Source organism: Ambystoma mexicanum, chromosome 1p (assembly GCF_040938575.1).
Source record: "Ambystoma mexicanum isolate Mex_15411 chromosome 1p, UKY_AmexF1_1, whole genome shotgun sequence".
NCBI lineage: Eukaryota > Metazoa > Chordata > Amphibia > Caudata > Ambystomatidae > Ambystoma > Ambystoma mexicanum.
This window is the reverse complement of record NC_090921.1, coordinates 834386915-834405472: the sequence shown is the minus strand read 5'-3', so window position 1 is coordinate 834405472 and position 18558 is coordinate 834386915. Positions and strand designations below refer to the sequence as shown.

Below are 18558 nucleotides of genomic sequence, written 5' to 3'. Positions count from 1 at the left end.
CTGGACCACCCGTTGGACTGACCAGCTATCTCCTGGGCTACATCACTGCAGCCGTTGCCATTTCCGAGTGTATCCTTGGAACTTGGAGGATCTTCAACTTCTGCTACACAAGGCCTGCTCCTGCATTTGTAGCCTTCTAGTCCCCTCAGAAGCCATGCAGGGCCTGCTCCACTGTTCGCCAACCGAAGATCGCCTGTCGCCCCCTGACCGTGGTGCCTCCCGTTGCATCCCATCTTTTTCGCGCCCAGGAAGTCTCCAGAGGTCGTCTACTACACAGAATTCTCCTTCCTTTCGTGGCTAGGGTGACCAGCTGGCTAGTTTCTGGAAACGCGAGGGACCGAAATGAAATCCTATGTCTGAAAAAGACATCTGCACCCATGACCCCTGGGTCTCCCTAGACTGCGCCAACCACAGACGTACGTGGCCACAACAGATCGTAGAACCCCTGAAATGGACTCTAAGAAAAATTGGATTAAAGCGGGGGTAAGTTACCATCCCTGTTACGTCCCCTCCCCGTCCTCTATAGGGTCACATGGGTGTAAAGTCCTTGCCCCATCTCTCCTTTGCCTGACTCAGATCGGTGGTGGTCTAGTCAAGGATTCCCCGCCTAAGCCTTCTGTAATGTGCTGGGACGGAGAGAGATACTTACCTCAACTTTTGGAAGACAATCGAATCTAGTGGCGTTGCTCAATCCAATAGTAAATCTGCTCTAGGGCACTAGGCTCCATTCCATCTCAGGGCTAGACTTTCTAAGTGTTAGGGATTTAGTTCTAGGATTAAGTGTTTTATTGTGTTTTTTTACTTACATGTGTTTCACTGGTTTTGAATCAACTGTGCATCTATCTGTTCACTGACTTTACCACATACAGTTTTTTAAAGTATTGCTGATAGCTCTGCTAAACTGTTACTCAACTAAACTGTTGGGCTTCTGCCTGTTTGCAAAAAGATAAAAAAACACCAAAAAGCCAATTTTAAAATACTTTATTTTGAGCCCAGATGTCATGGTAGCTCACTTTTCTAAAGTGGAGTGATCCTAACACTTCACTTCTAATGCTGACACTTTGAAGTCTAAGTGTAGCAAAGTATGGCTAGTTTCTCTTTAGGCAAGATGGTGAAAAAGAAATAAATTCACCAACGGCTGCTTCTATCACATCAAAGGGTACATACAGTGTGTGTCAACCGAAATTACATATGTTGATGAGAAGAACTGTACATTTCATGCTAGTAATTTAAATGAAGAGTTATGATTTAGTTGTGTTGTACAGAAAATAAATGAGTACCACAATAGCACTGAGAACCCACAATAAACTAAACATTACTTTGCTTGATGCTGCATACCTGGTCCATTCTGTTAGCCACAGCGCTGATTATCGCTTGGTCTCGAAAATGCTGGTGGAAACGATCGATATTGACCTGCCAATAAATGCCATCATCTGGGGAGATCTAGGTATGGGAGGCATCAGAACAAAGAAGACATTAAATTACTGTTTCTGTTCCAATTAAGTCTTGTAGGAAATAGAAAAGCTTTCTAAAACAGCGTTATCCAAGCACCAACCTAACTAGAACTCTGAGGTTAGAACAGTATTGTAATAATTTGAAAGTTACTCTTATTAGAAGGCCATGCTTTCATTATTCCAACGCTTGCACAGCATTAACAACAAAAGATGGTCCAGGGGCGGGAGGTCTGTAAACCATGGATACACACAGCGTATCTTTTTTACTTTGATTTCAAAATATTATCGTAATATAAGAAATAACAATATATTACAAAGAAACCAAATCAGTTACTAACTTTAAACGATGGAACATAGCCACAAAATATGTAATATTACTTTTAGTAGGGCTTTCTTTCTGGTCATTTTAAACAACTTATTTATTTATAACTGGTTATTTTAAACGCACTTATTACCAAAAGGGTTTCTAATGTGACCCAGTAGCCAAACCTGTGTTGCTTTGAGCTATACTACTCGTGCAATAACATGTAAATTACTGGACAGGAGGTGTAACACAGCTGTACATCTGTTCAAAAAGTGAGGAACAATGTCTAAGCTTAGAAACTGCTTCTCAATCATTTCAGTGCTGCATTAACAATTAGAAATTAACCGCACATTAATGATACATGTTTGCATTCCTGCATCAACAGGATAGGGGATGTTGTAACCCCCATATAGGGTTACTATAGTTTAGATCCTCATCCGTGAGATTCGTGATATAGACATCTTTCACCTGGCCACTGCTTGTCAGTACACAAAAAGAAGGGTCCGAATTGCTATTTGCTATAGGCAAACCACGTTCCATATCCTGCCAAAACAATGCGCATCACTGAAATCACATCATCTCAATGCTTTAGTTGGGGAGACTGTAGTTAAGTCCTGCAAGAGGTAAATGGCAGGCTTCTCCCAGACTACCAAAACTGAGAGGGACAAGCAGCGCTAAGAGTAACACGCAAATGGCTGTGGTGCTGCCTCGCCACGTTTTCCACTAAGAGAGGAGTTGGACTTCTGGGTAACACAGGGGCATCCACGAATCTTACAACAACGTGTGTATTAAGAATTCTACAAGAAAACGAACAAATGGCTGTTTGAACGGAAATGCAGATGCAGATTAAAATGCGGAACTCTGCAGCCATATGCCAAAAGAATGAGATGTAAAGGCAATATTGGTTTAAATGATTACACCTCTTTCACCCACACTCTTGTGCCTGTGTGAAGGTTTCTGAACACTTATTCATGACTTAACTTATAGTGTTGTCATAGTTGTGCATGTATTGTATTTGGTTATTTATATAGCGGTCTTTCACCACTTGTGTGGCCTCAGTGCGCTTTTTCCTTGGTTGAACGCCCTTTGTGACTGTAGTCAATGTGGTTGGAAAATTCTAGGGGGTTTAGCTTAGGAGATGCGTTTGTGCCTGTTGCCGTTCTAGGACATGGGTGGCTGGCAAGGCTCGACTAAGCAGTAAGCAGCCCAAGAGAGGTCAGACACGTGGTGTCACGAATCGTCTCAGCCTTCCCAAACTCCTCCTCACCTGTCTTCTCCGGTACTTCTTCCGTCCTTACTACAGCCTTCTTCTTCTTCTCTCTTTCTCCTTCGGTGGGTTTCTTCTCCTTTTTCTTTTGTCGAAGGTAAGGACGCGCTCCCTCGGTAGCCTCCGTGATCTGGCTGATAACAGACCAAGGGAATACCCGAGGAGCACGCCCTAAAGAATGGGGAAAAAGCCTCCTGGCAAAAAACCCCGATCAGTATTCAGGTGTCCGTGGAATACTGATGTCTGGCAATTACATGGAGATCTTGATTCCTGTAGTCGCAGAGCTCCGGACACGTAGTATGAATGTCCGCACCTTGCTCAACTGTAGTATCGGCTGAGTTGTGATAGGAGGGAGGTCTCGGCCTGTCGGAACACCGAAGAGGCGTTACGAACGGAAGAAAGGAGGGAGGAAAGGAAGAGGTAAGGAAAAGGACAGGAAAGTATGGTCAGTCGAAAACGCTCACAGCGAAGATACAAACGCTGAAGCGCCGGCTGAGAGAAAAAGTCAGGAAAAATACTTACATGGAAAACGCAGGGGTAGAGTGCGTCGTGCAAGAAAGGACAGAAGATAAGACCCTAATCACCTTACCTGAAAACCTGAAATAACCTCCTGTGTAGGGAAAGGAAAGGTAGGTAATTAAAGACTTTGAACGCAAGGCAATGTTGAAAAGCTAGACGCTGAGAGCGACTAGCTGGGCACGTAACGGAAACGATACAACGCGCAGAGCGTTGCTACGGGATGCTAGTTATAGAATATGTCGGCCATGTTGGAATAAACTAGACCGATAGAATGGAACAGGCCGCCATCTTAGTAGTATCTCCAACGACTAGCAATTCTCCAGGGCTGGTGCATGACAGTATGCCCCCTTCGATACCTGCCTCCTCCAGGTTTTCCTGGGTACAGCCTATGGAATCGCTGTACAAGTCTGGGAGCGTGCATATGGGATCTTGGTTCCCACGATCTTTCGGCTATGGGAAATCCCTTCCAATGGACCAAATATTGAAGGGTTCCTTTCCTGTAGCGGGAATCTACAATTCTGGCCACCTCATATTCCTCAGGTTCTTCGGGCGGAGTGATCACCGTCCTTCTCAAAGGTCTCTTGTACAGATCTTTTTGATAAGTCTTGAGTAAAGAGGAGTGAAAGACCGGATGTACCCTCCGCAGAGAGTGAGGTAATCCTAGTTTGAAGGCTACAGGATTGATCTGGGCCAGGATTGGGTAGGGCCCTATGTATCGTGCTGTGAATTTCCCCTTATGCGTCCAGCGAGGTAGATATCGCGTAGATAACCAAACCAAATCTCCTGTTTTCCAAAGGGGAACCGGATTACGTTTGGTGTCTGCATAGGTCTTATACCTCTTGCGGCTTTCCTCTAAGGTTTGTAGGGCTTCCTTATGTGTGCGCTTGAGATCCATCAGCATTCTCTCCAAGGCGGGAGTTGTGGTCTGGCTGCTGAAAGATAAGGCTCCTAGATGATGCGGGTCATAACCATAGGTGCACCTGAAAGAACTCATCTTAATTGCCGTATGAAAGGTGTTATTGTAAGCGAACTCTGCCATTGGTAACAGAGCAGCCCAGTTGTCTTGTTCCCTATTACAATAACAGCGAAGGTATTGTTCTAAACCAGGGTTCAGTCTTTCGGTCTGTCCATTGGACTGGGGATGATATCCCGAGGATAACGCCTTCTGTATAGCCAGCTGGTTACATAGCGAGTTCCAAAATTTAGAAGTAAATTGCGTTCCTCTGTCCGAAATTATGGACCGTGGTAAACCGTGTAACCTTACTATCTCGCGAAGGAAGACTGTAGCGGTCTCTGAGGCTGAAGGAATTCCTGCGAGAGCGACGAAATGAGCTAACTTGGTGAAAGAATCAATCGTCACTAGAATCACCTTCTTTTCCTGGGAAACTGGAAGTTCTACTATGAAGTCCAATGAGAGGTCCTCCCAGGGGCGTGTGGGAGTCTTGGCTTGATGTAGGAGTCCGAGTGGTCTGTGACGAGGGGTCTTATTGATGGCACAGATGGGACAAGTCGACACATAAGAGGTGATGTCTCTTCGCATCGACGGCCACCAGAAACTCCTGGACACCAACTCGAACGTTGCCTTCTCCCCCTTATGTCCAGCCAAGGGTAGATCGTGGCAGAAGCTGATGGCCTGTCTGCGAAGATCAGTGGTGGGTAAGAACAATGCTGAATGATGAAACCACAATCCTTCGCGTACCTGCAATTTGTATGACTGTTTCTCTTCCTGATCATAATCCTTGAGGTCACCTTGAACCTTCTCAAGGAATAGGTTAGCAATGGTATGAAAGTGGTTCTCAAGCAGAATCTTCTCCTTTTTAACCTCTGATAGATCTTCCTCTAACCAACTTCGGGATAACGCGTCTGCCACACTGTTCTGGGATCCTGGTATGTAGGTGATCAGGAAATCAAAGCTTGAAAAATAATAGGCCCAACGGGCATGCCTGGAATTCCTGCATTCCATTTGTTGGAGAACCTTGAGATTCCTATGATCAGTACGAATCACAAATTGGTGAGAGGCTCCCTGTAGCAAATGTCTCCATTCCTGACAGGCTGCCCGCATTGCTAATAATTCTCTCTCCAGAACTGAGTAGTTTCTTTCGCTTCCAGTTAGGGTGCGAGAGTAATAGGCGACAGGGTGTTCTTCTCCATTGCTTCCTTCTTGTAACAAGACTGCCCCTAAAGCACCTCCCGAGGCATCGGTCTCCAAAATAAACGGTTTATTCTGCTCGGGCTGAACTAAAACCGGGGCAGTGATGAATCGTCTCTTTAGTGTCTCGAATGCTGTTTGAGCCGCCGAACCCCACTGGAATACTATACCCTTTTTGAGAAGTGCTGTGATGGGTAATACCAGATCAGAGAAGTTGGGTATAAACCGGCGGTAAAAGTTCGCCAGACCTAGGAAACGTTGAATCTCCTTGACAGACGAGGGCTCTGGCCATCTGTCTATGGCCAACACCTTCTTGGGGTCCATACGGATACCCTTCTCCGATAATATGAATCCCAGGTAAGGTACTTCTGTGGTCTCAAAGAGGCACTTCTCTGGCTTGGCGAAAAGTTGGTTTTCCAATAACCTACGAAGTACTTCGCACACATGTAGCCGGTGTTTCTCCAAGGATGGAGAGAAAATAAGAATGTCATCCAGATATACGACTACCGTTATGTATAACATATCGGCAAAGATCTTGTCTACAAATCTCTGAAATACCGCTGGGGCATTCACTAGTCCGAATGGCATAACACAGTACTCAAACAACCCCAGCGGCGTCCTGAAAGCGGTTTTCCACTCGTCTCCCTTCTTTATTCTTAATAGATGATATGCACCACGGAGATCTAGCTTGGTGAATACTTTTGAATCTCTGACCGCTTCCAGTATGTCTCTGATAAGAGGCATTGGGTACCTGTCTCGGATGGTAATGCTGTTCAAGCCCCTGTAATCGATACAGGGGCGTAATTCTTTGGAGTCTTTCTTTGATATGAAGAACAATGATGCCCCTCCTGAGGACTTTGATGATCGGATAAGCCCATTCATTAAGTTGGAGTTGAGGTACTCCTTCAATGGTTCTTTTTCAGATACGGATAGTGGATACATTCGACCGAAGGGTAAGGAGGTCTCTTCCTTTAGATCTATGTTGCAGTCCTCGTGGCGGTGAGGTGGGAGGAGCCTGGGATTAATGTCTTCAAACACTCTAGCGAAAGCCATATACTGTCTAGGTATAGAGGATATTGAGAGATTGCACTGAGTTGTAGGGAGACTGGAATGTATCTCCTTCTGGGATTCCATAGCATTCATGCAGTGTTCCCAGCAGTATTCGGAGTCGAAGCTTAACTTGTTATTAGTCCAGTCAATCTTGGGGTTGTGTCTTCTTAACCATGAAACACCTAATATCAACGGAAAATGAGCTGCTCTGATGACATCAAATGTGAGGGTTTCGACATGATGATCCATCCCTACTGTTATAGGTTCCGTCTCCATGGTAATGAGTCCAGATAAAAGTGGACGGCCATCTACTCCCTCGACCGGTATCGGTCTGTCCTTCTTCCTCAGTGGAATCTGATTTTCCTGAGCCCATGTTACGTCTATAAAGTTTCCTGCTGCTCCGCAGTCAAGCATTGCCAAAACCGATAGGTTCTGTCTCAGACTGTAGAAAATAGACAGCTGGAATACCATCAGACGATTGTCCTCTATTCCTTCATTAATGGGTCTTGTGAGGTTGCAAGGGTTTGTACGGTGTCCCCATGGCTTCCCTTGCAAAAACCCGGGGTCTGGCGTTTCCCTGTCTCTTAGAGGGGGTATCTGGACAATCTTTAAGCATGTGAGTTGATGAACCACAGTACATGCAAAGGTTGAGCTCCGGCCTTCTTTTCCTTTCAGTCTTGGTTAGCGGTCCCCTGGTGGCCCCTATTTGCATAGGTTCTTCTGACATAGGTCTTTCCCTCCTTCCTGAAGGCGGGCTGTAACGTGGCACTGATCTTCTTCCTCTACTCTTCTCTGCCCGTCTTTCCTGTAGACGGTAGTCGATCTGTAGTACTAGCGTAACCAGCTCTTGAAAGGTGTTGGGACGTACTGCTCTAGCCAGTTCGTCCTTTAGTTCCTCATTTAGCCCTCTCCGGAAAATAGTTTGTTGTGCCGTATCCGGCCATCCAGCTGATACCGCCAGTGTTTGGAATTGTGCAACATAACCCTGTAAATCTTGGTTTCCTTGTCTGACATCAAGATAAGCATCATATTTGGAATACTGTACTTCGGAACACTCAAACCGGTTCTTGAAACCTTGTATAAACTGGGCATAATCGTTAACCAAAGGGTCTTGGTTGGTTACCAAAGGGGTAGCCCATGCTAGGGCGCTTCCTGTCAAGTTGGCTATGAGGAACCCAACTCTGGCCCTTCCAGACTCGAATGCCCGAAGTCGGAAGGAAAAATAGACTGTACAAGCATCGAGGAATTCTTTGATATACCTAGGGTTTCCATCGTATTTACCAAATGTAAATGGCATTGGAGGTAAATCATCTCTACCAGCTTCCCTAGTGGCTGCTTGTTGTCGCAAAAGAAGGTTCTCGGCGTGCAGTGATTGCATATCGACTCTGAGGCTCTGAATGGCATTACACATATCTTGCATTTGTTCTGGTGACGCCATTGTGTCTTCTGGGCGTTGTATACTGTCACGAATCGTCTCAGCCTTCCCAAACTCCTCCTCACCTGTCTTCTCCGGTACTTCTTCCGTCCTTACTACAGCCTTCTTCTTCTTCTCTCTTTCTCCTTCGGTGGGTTTCTTCTCCTTTTTCTTTTGTCGAAGGTAAGGACGCGCTCCCTCGGTAGCCTCCGTGATCTGGCTGATAACAGACCAAGGGAATACCCGAGGAGCACGCCCTAAAGAATGGGGAAAAAGCCTCCTGGCAAAAAACCCCGATCAGTATTCAGGTGTCCGTGGAATACTGATGTCCGGCAATTACATGGAGATCTTGATTCCTGTAGTCGCAGAGCTCCGGACACGTAGTATGAATGTCCGCACCTTGCTCAACTGTAGTATCGGCTGAGTTGTGATAGGAGGGAGGTCTCGGCCTGTCGGAACACCGAAGAGGCGTTACGAACGGAAGAAAGGAGGGAGGAAAGGAAGAGGTAAGGAAAAGGACAGGAAAGTATGGTCAGTCGAAAACGCTCACAGCGAAGATACAAACGCTGAAGCGCCGGCTGAGAGAAAAAGTCAGGAAAAATACTTACATGGAAAACGCAGGGGTAGAGTGCGTCGTGCAAGAAAGGACAGAAGATAAGACCCTAATCACCTTACCTGAAAACCTGAAATAACCTCCTGTGTAGGGAAAGGAAAGGTAGGTAATTAAAGACTTTGAACGCAAGGCAATGTTGAAAAGCTAGACGCTGAGAGCGACTAGCTGGGCACGTAACGGAAACGATACAACGCGCAGAGCGTTGCTACGGGATGCTAGTTATAGAATATGTCGGCCATGTTGGAATAAACTAGACCGATAGAATGGAACAGGCCGCCATCTTAGTAGTATCTCCAACGACTAGCAATTCACCAGGGCTGGTGCATGACACGTGGGTGGGTGCTGTTGGGGGTTAGAGATAGATTGCTATTGTTGAGAGAGTCTATGTGAGACCAGCTATACCAAATTCCTTTCGGGTGGTGGTCGCTGTATGCTAGTGGCAGAGGTGTTGAGGTACTTCCGGTGTTTCAGTCTGGACGGCTATGTGTGCACTAGGCCAGATGTGCTTAGCCGTAGCCGTAGTCGATCATGCATGGATGCTTGGCCGTGCATGCGGTCTGTGTCCACGCTAGTGGTGTTAGATATACGTACCGTAGGCTGCGAGGTTGCTCGGCTGGGGCAATATATGTCCAGGTCTAGAATTGAGAGGCCTGTACCAGTGGGTGTTGTTTCATAGTGTAGCATGTATCCGCATATGTTAAGCAGAGATGGAGGCTACAACTAGATTCCAGAGTCCTGTATAGTGGGAGAGATGACTACATCTGAGAGTGCAAGGCTAAGCACCGCCAGATTCGAGAGTCCTGCATAGTGGGAGAAAGGCCTACTCCTGACAATGCAATTGGAGTGCAAGACTAAACACAGCTAGATTTGAGAGTCCTGCATAGTGGGAGGAAGGCCTACACCTGACAATGCAATCGGAGTACAAGACTAAACACAGCTATAGCCTACATCTAACAGTGCAGTTTGAGTACAAGACTAGACACAGCTAGATTTGAGAGTCCTGCATAGTGGGAGAAAGGAATTGGCCGAAATTACCGAAAATAAATTACAGACCGCACCAAAAGACCTAAAACACATACCACGAAAAGTTCGAACTACCAAAAGTTTGGTATAGTGAGCAGGGGACACCCCTGCAGCTGACCTGCTCAAAATAATAAAAATAAAAAAGCCGGGGGCTGCGGGGGTTGCAGGGACACCCCTGCAGGTGACCCACTCAAAATAATTAAAATAAACATTAAAAAAAAGTCGGGTGCTGCGTGGTTGTACCCCGCTCACTATACTGTAGAGTATAGTGAGCGTGGGTTGCGGGGGACACCCCTGAAGCTCTCCCGATCAAAAGTAAAAAGGAAAAGGACCCTGTGGTGCCGGTTCGCGATCACGGAAGTGAAATTTTCTGTTTTCTGTATCCCTACAGTCCCCCACCAGCACTTATTCTGCTCTTACCCTGCACTTGCCACTATCTGGCCGCTTTTATTTATCTATTTATTCTTCTATCCATTGCATTGCACTTTTCCCCTCTCCCTTCCCCCTGGCACTTGCCCTTTCTACCTACCCATGCACTTGCACGATCTGAATGACACCTGGCCTAGTAGGATGGTTGTCTGTTTCCCACTGTCTCCCCTCCCTTGCCTCGTCGCGCCCTGAAACACTTGTGTATGGGCGCGTTATAAATGCCATTTCATATCATATATATCAAAGAGAACGGGCGCCACAGGGACACAGCGCGTCGGAATGGAAGGTAAGTAGGGGTGTGGGGGTGTGGGTAGGGGTGTGTTGTGAGTGTGGGTGTGTCTTTGTATGGTTTTGGGGTTGTTTTGTAATGAATGTCCGTATGGGAAATGTACGAACATTTTGTATTCCTGCATTTCCCATGCGAACATTTCCGTCGCGGGTAAATCGCGTAGATCCGTGAGAAAGGCCTACACCTGACAATACAATTGGAGTGCAAGACTAAACATAGCTAGATTTGAGAGTCTTGCATAGTGGGAGAAAGGCCTACACCTGACAATGCAATTTGAGTACAAGACTAAACACAGCTAGAGCCTAGACCTACCAGTGCAGTGTGAGTACAAGACTAGACACGGCTAGATTCGAGAGTCCTGCATAGTGGGAGAAAAGAATTGGCCGAAATTACGAAAATAAATTACCAACCCCACCAAAAGACCTAAAACACATACCACGAAATGTTTGAAATACCAAAAGTTCAAACTTTTTGTGGTAGGTGTTTAGGTCTTTTGGTGGGGTTGGTAGCAGGGGCTGTGGGGGTGTCCCACGCAACACCCCGCTCATCATACTATACAGTATAGAGAGCGGGGGTTGCGCGGGACACCACTACAACTGACCCGCTAAAAAAAAACAAAAAAAAAAGGCAGAGATTTGGGGGTTGCAGGGACACCCCTGCAGCAGACCCGCTCAAAATAATAATACAAAAAAACAACAAAAAAAAGCCGGGAGCTGCGGGGGACACCTCTGCAGCTCTCCTGATCAAAAGTAAAAAAGAAAAGAAAAGGAAAGGACCCTGCAGCGCCGGTTCCTGATCATGGAAGTGAAAGGGAACCGTCACCGCAAGGACACAGCGCATCGGAAGGGAAGGTAAGTAGGGGTTGGGGCGTGTTGTGAGTGTGGGTGGGGTGTGTGTTTGTATGGTTTTGGGGTTTTGTAATGGATGTCCGCATGGGAAATGTACGAACATTTTGTATTGATGCATTTCCCATGCAAACATTTCCGTCGCAGGTAAATCATCTGCGGGAAAATCACGTATATCCGGTAAAAAGGCCTACACCTGACAATGCAACCTGACAATGCAGTTTGAGTACAAGACTAGACACGTGTAGATTTGAGAGTCCGGCAAAGTGGGGGAGTGGGAAGCAGAGGAAAATAGAAACAGTATTGTACAGGTATAGTTAGGTTTGCAAAATGACCGGGCTACAAGAGTAGAGTAATTGCTCTACTCCCCACCCAGACACAGACCTCGGTCATCTTCAGTACCGGACCCAGCTGTGACATGGAAAGAAGACGAGTCTGCAGAGACCTCGGGAAATCTCATGACAGAAGACACAAGAACTTGCCGGGTGCTGTATCCACAGGCAGTGGATGCAGCCACAATTAGGACCGGCTGCCAGAACTGCTTCCTACATGGGACGCATTGTTTGAATCATGTGGTAAACAGCATGCGTCATAGGGAGCACCACGTAAGTGAAAAAAAGAAAAAATACATCCAAGCGGATGAAACAAGGGGATGAACATCAAAAAGTAACGCACAAAAAAGATTGGATTTCACGGAGGGCAGCAATTCCAACCCACCCAGAAGGTGGAAAAACAGCAACTGGGTGTGGACAGTTGATGACGTAGGGCTGAGAGATGGGGCTGGCACACAGAGAGACACCTGTGTTAGGACAGATTTACTATACCTTGGCTTGGTGGACAGATGTATAGAAGGCCAACCTAGTATAGTGACAGGGATAACTTTGGGAGCTGTAGCCACACCAGCTAAAGGTAGGTGGACGAGTGGCCTAGGCTAAGTCTCAAGAGGTGATGAGCTTGTAAGAATGAATGAGCGCACACAGTGAATAGTCAGGGAACACACTTAGACAATCAGTTATAAGGAATTACTCTTTATTTATGGCCATGCAGCAATGGAAAATGACTACTAGCATGTAATATCGCACAACACTAAGTAAAAGATATATATTACAATTACTGGAGTAGGGCAAAATACATAAACCCCTGAACACTAAGGTATTAGTATGCAGCACTAGAGGTCCACAGAAGCACACCACTTACTTTAGAAGTCCATCCCTCAGATGCATGGGGCCTTGTGCTCAAAAGTTCACCAAAGTTCCCTATGTTTTGTGAAGCTGGAAACATTTAGTGTAGGGACTCTGGAGTCCAATCAATAGTTTCAAGTGGTAGAGGACAAGTTGTTCTAACTAACAAAGGCGTCCACAATTTCGGAATCCTTGTACGAGCAAGCAATGACAAAGCCAAACCGTTACAAAGGTTTTTAAAAGTAACCAAATCTATTGAAGGGGAGTTAGGTGTTCAGGTAGGTATTGTTACAACTCACCCCTGTACTCTGATTCTTCTTACAACTTGACAGGTCTTCTGAAGAGGGTCCGAGGTCGCTTTTCCAGCCATCCGCTTCAGCCCTTGATTTCCAGGTACTGCAGGTTTGAGCACTTCTCCGGTCAGTATCAAATGGTGGTGCAAGTTCTTCTGGTTGGAGAATTCAGCAGAACTCGATGCAGGGCCCCTCTCAGCTCTAGACTGGACGCAGGAAAGCAGTTTGATGACGGCCACCGATGCACGGTGAGGCAACAGGATTCACTTGTCGCAGTCAGATTCTGTCTCCTATCTCGGTTCCCCTTAATACTAAGACCAGGTGAGTCTTATAGCACAAGATGAGGATCAGCCAGGATCCAGGCCTCAACTCAGAACAGCGACGTCTACAGCACAGTAGCTCCAACTCTGAGCTTGTCAGCCACTAGGCAGTCCAGGGGCACTTCCGAAGGCTCTTCTTCGTAGGACTCCAAGCTGACATCGAGAATGGATGTTCCCTCCACTATAAGGGTTGCAGCTCCTACGCACGACTGCTCAAGAACACCTACAAGACAGAGCTCTTCCAGGACAGCAGCAGAAGTTGGTCACCAGGCCTTCTTCCAATGGGTCCACGGTCTCCCCTCAAGTCTTGCAGCTGGACAGGATACTGGGCTTCTTTGGTTTCTTGCAGGATCTCTGGAATGGGTGCTGGGGTCCCCTACATATGCAAAAAGCCAGGTAAGAGCTGAAACTCCAACTAGCCAATGACAGCTCTGGCCCACACCGCCGACCCCCAGCTGTGGTCCACTCAGGACCAATGGAGGCACATTTCATGAATACCACTCAGACACACCGAAACCAGTTTGTGGATTGGGACCAGACAGTCCCCACCCACTTCCAACCAGCAAACACCCATGGCCCTGCAGTAGCCCGTTAAAGACAAGATGACCAAGGTACAAACGAAAAAAACCTTGTGGCATGGCCATGTTTGACCACTAGCCACAGTTAGTAGCCAAACATGGTAAGGATGAAACAAAAGCCACCCCAAAGAATTGCTAAAAGTAACTGCTGCGGCAGACCACCAGGGGGCGCAGACATAATGGCAGTTTAAGCCATCGTCTCCCTCACCGAGGAACAAACAATGGTGGGAGAAACCATCAAATAAGGGTTTTGTTGTGACTTAAACCCAGAACCCACATTACGACTTATAACAGCAGGAGAGATCCAAGGCAGAGCAGCAACAGAGCTCTCAATCCCTCTGAACACTGGATTGGAGAGCGATTGCAGAAACATCATGGCTGATACCGCAGGAGTGTAGGAGAAGGGACGCCCACATGCAGAAGAAAGTCCTGAGAACGTTGCAGACACTAGTTCGTTCTTCGGGAGACCAGTGGTGAGCATCGCAACACATGTGGTAAGGAGGAGGGGATGGAGAGGGAAAGAGACCAGCGAGCTCCAGCCTCCGCCGCCATAAGCCATTGTGAGGCTTAACCCTTTGCCTCACATACAAACGGGCGCTTGGAACTCGGGCCAGTCCCCAGACATTCTTGCGGTGCAGTCGGTCTGAGCCAGAGAGGGCCCCTCCTTCTATAGCATTAAAACGCATTATTTATAGCTGCCGCCCAGTGAAAAACATCAACGCAAATGGACTAAAATAGTGAATTGTCAAATTAAAGCCCCATCTGAACACAGCCAATCCTGCAATAAGAAGGATCCCCCATTGGAATAAGGAACCGTATGAACAGACCCCCCCCAACACCTCAACACATTACAGCAAATAACTTTGGGTGGTGGCTCAGTGCTGTTATGAGCTTATTCACAACGACAAAACAGGCAAAGACACAGAAATAAGGGGTTAAACGAGCATGCTAGGTGATAGTGGCCATTCAGCGAGCTGACCGACAATGCAATGAATATAGCACAAGCACAAGGCCACTCTCAGCGGGGGTAGAAAGGCAGGCGCACCCGACAGCAGCCTGGACCCGTACACTAAGCTTAGACTCCAGAGATTCCACCATACACCACGAATCATGAAGGCAGAAGACCAACCAGACATCCAAGGCGCAGACTATGACAGTGCCACCAAGGCGGATATCAGACTTTTGCTAGGAGAGGACAGATCCATTAAGTCATCCTTGACTAAAAAAGTAACTGAACTGCAATCTAAAAATGGAGAAAGTCGAGGACCACATAGAAGCTCTCGAAATAACCAGCTATCAGGAGACCTAGCAGTCATGAGCAATGGGGCCCAGTTCCAGGATTTAGAGCAGAAAAAAAAGAGTTGGCGCTTAAGATGGAGGACCTGCAAAATAGGGACCAGCGATCAAACCTACGCATAATGGGTCTTAGTGAGAAGCCCGGAGAGTCCTCTTGCTCTCTGGAGAAGCAAGTGAAGGCACTTACATCTTCCTTGTTTGACCCAGCAATGCCGATTGATTTAGAGGTCGATAGAATCCATAGGGCACAAGGCCCAGCCAACGGTCCCAGATCAATCCTAGCGAAGTCCCACTATTTTAGGCAAAAGATGGACATCATACAAATGGCAAGAGAAAAAAAAAACCTTTGAATTCGAAGGATCTACCATCAAAATCGTCCACGACCTCTCGGCAACGACACTCTTTAAGCAAAGAGGCTGTGGCCCGCTCACAGCCTGACTGCAAGAACAAGAAATCTGTTACAGATGAAGGTTCCACTTTTTGTAAAATTTTGAATACTGTGGAGAAAGTTACTGTGTCACTTCAGAGGAAGAAGCACTAGTAGTCTTTTGAAAGTACGTTCAAGTGCACAGGACGCGGGCCAGAATGGAACTCGAAAGATTAGAGGCCTCACGGATGAACCAGCAGCCTCCTCGCCACGTAGGGGGTTAGGCGCAAAGCTCAAGAAAATATAAACATGTCAACACTCTGTGAGAACTCAGGTCGTTTGGACTGTCCAGGAAATCCTGGTGTGAACTCACCCATTAACATAAGCCAGCTCGCCCAAGAGGAAGGCGCCCGACTTGATAAGAAGAGAATCAATCTATTTAAATGAGGAAAAGTAGTTAGAGCCCAGACAGATGGATTTGCAAAAATTACTCTCCGGCTCAGATTAGAATTAGATTGTGTTTAGGTAATGAAGTTTTAGTTCATGGGAGTGACTTTTCCCAGCATTTTAGAAAAGCATTGTTAGGTGAAGTAACAGCCTTGGTGAGGGGCCTCTGTAGTGTGGCCCTTACTACTTAAGGGCGTCTCAGCAAAAGAGAGGCATCCATTGAGGCTCCTCTTATTAGGGGGGCAGAAGGGGAAGTGGGGGATACACATCCGACAGGGGTAAACGTTCATCACAACACACCAAAATTAAAACGGAAACATAACTGTAATCACACATTTTTGGAAGAGTCTTCATTCCTCTGCAGAAAATTAGTTAAACAATTTACCAGACCAGGGCCGAGAGAAATTACAGCTCATGGGGCTATGGCATCAGCTGGTGGGATAAGGTTTGGGTCCCTTAATGTTAAATGTTTAAATTCCCTGTGAAAGCGCACCATATGGATGAGAGAATTTAAATCCTTCAAACTTGATGTGCTGCTTGCCCAGGAAACAAAATGTATAACAGGAAAGGAATTTAAAGTGGGAGGGAAGGAACTGTAAAGGGGTCCTATGGGCGTCAGGTCAACATAAGAGCGAATCGGTGGGCATTTCGTATAGAAAATCCTTAGCCGTCCAGGTTACACAGACCCATAGAGATGAAAAAGGGAGATACATTGCATTAAATGGACATGTGAGATCACGCAAGATCACTCTCTGCTCGGCCTATGCCCCCAACCAGAAACAATTAGCCTTTAGCAAAGATCTTTTCACCTTTTTAGAGGACTGGAAAATGGACCTGTTGATATGCGGGGGGAGAGGGGGGGGAATTTTAACATAATATCTGATCCCGTTATGGACTGGGATAACATGAGGCAGGGAGCAATACCTCCCAACTGTCCGACTCAAGAAAGCTTGCAGAGTGCCAGGGAAGCTAACTACTTAGTCGAGACAAGGAGACGGATACACCTGCAAAAAAAGGCGTTAACTTTTTATTCACCCCTACCGCCACTTAACATACTCACGCATCGACTACATTCTTTTGCCCGCTGCGTGCAGACACATCATTCAAAAAGCATCAATTGAAATAGTAGGGTGGTCAGACCACGATCTGTGCCTGTTGGAACTAGACGTAGGACCCACGCCCCCGACAGATAGATAGCAGATGAGTCCGTAACGACACACTTTATAAAGATCCCGTCTTTAGAAATACACTGGCAGAAGAAATTTAAGAGCTACGATATAGGGGAACAATAGTTACACTTAATATGGGAAGCAGCCAAAGCCATGTTTCGTGGCATACGCATATCAGAGGGAGCTTATAAGAACAGAACGTGACAGTTACTGGCACTTAAAAGGGAGATCAGGCAGAAGGAACAACACCTCCACACTCAAGTAGCCCTCACAGAACAGGCCTTAGAAGGGGTTAGGACGCTCCGAAAAGAACTGTGTGGGAGTGGTATATGGCACACAAAAGCACCAACTCAGCTCAGGTACCTAAAACAAAAGTTCTACGAGAAAGGGGACAAGGTTCATACGATGCTAGCCACACATCTAAGGGCCCAAAGGGCAGATAGAGCAGTACATAAGGTGAGATATGGAAGGGGGAAGGTAATAACAGAGCCAGGTGAGATAACAAAGCACTTTTTCCAATTCTACACCACCCTATACGCCACGGAAGAATCAGGCACCGAAGAGGAAGTTTCTTCATAGTTAGAAAATATTCCTGCACCCTAGAACATCGCAGAGAACCATACATTGCTAGGCTTCCCAATAACGATTGAAGAAATACAAAGTGCCATTTCCAACCTCATAGCCGGATCAGCACCAGGGCAAGATGGGTTCACACCAACTTTCTATAAAGCTTATAGCAATGTCTTAGCCCCATTTTTAGTGAAACTTTTCAATGACATTTTGAAATCTGGCCAGGCCCCAGCTTCACTCACGGGAGTCAAGAATCATAGTAATACCAAAGGAAGGCAAGGACAGCACTGATTGCGCTTTGTACCGTCCCATATCATTGATAAATGTTGGTGCCAAGATATACACCAGTGTTTTGGCAAACCGTCTTTCTCAGATCCTACCACTGCTTGAGCATACAGACCAGAACAGAGGCTGGCAAGGTGCAGACAATGTCCGCAAGACACTGGACTTTATTGCTTCCATTGCTGACTTAGATGAATGCCGCACTCTGCTATCTATTGATGCACAAAAGGCATTCGATAGTGTTAAATGGCCTTTTTTGAGAGCCGTGATGGGGTGGACAGGACTGAGCCAACAATGGATAGTAGGGGCCCGGGCGCTATTCCGCAAAGCAACAGCGGAAGTGGCAGTAAACGGTATCACATCAGAGTCCTTTTCTTTGACTCGGGGCACGCGACAGCCTTGCCCCCTATCGCCACTCTCTTGTTTGCCCTGGTTTTGGAACCATTGGCGCAATCCATCCGAGAAAATGCCCAGATAAAGGGACTCTTCAGGTCGGGAGGCGAATACAGGCTTGCATTGCTTGCCGATTATATTTCGGTATATTGAACCCAACAATCCGAATCCATCCTAGCCCTTGTCACCTCCTTAGCAGAGTATGGAGCATTATCGGGCCTCCCAAAAGACCTGGTGGCAGATTGGGGGCTTCAACTATGGAGAGATAGAGAGAGATTCAAATACCTAGGTATAGAGATCACTAAA

General features: G+C 46.6%; 1 protein-coding gene across 7 annotated transcripts in view; it reads right to left on the bottom strand.

Moving 5' to 3' along the window:
* Positions 1-18558, bottom strand: part of POLR3C (RNA polymerase III subunit C) — a 685095-nt gene that overhangs the window by 239970 nt on the left and 426567 nt on the right. For all 7 annotated transcript variants that reach the window (XM_069652779.1, XM_069652773.1, XM_069652781.1 and 4 more), the window contains one exon: positions 1339-1443. In XM_069652779.1, the coding sequence (XP_069508880.1) occupies positions 1339-1443 (105 nt within the window). The remainder of the gene's footprint in view (positions 1-1338; positions 1444-18558) is intronic.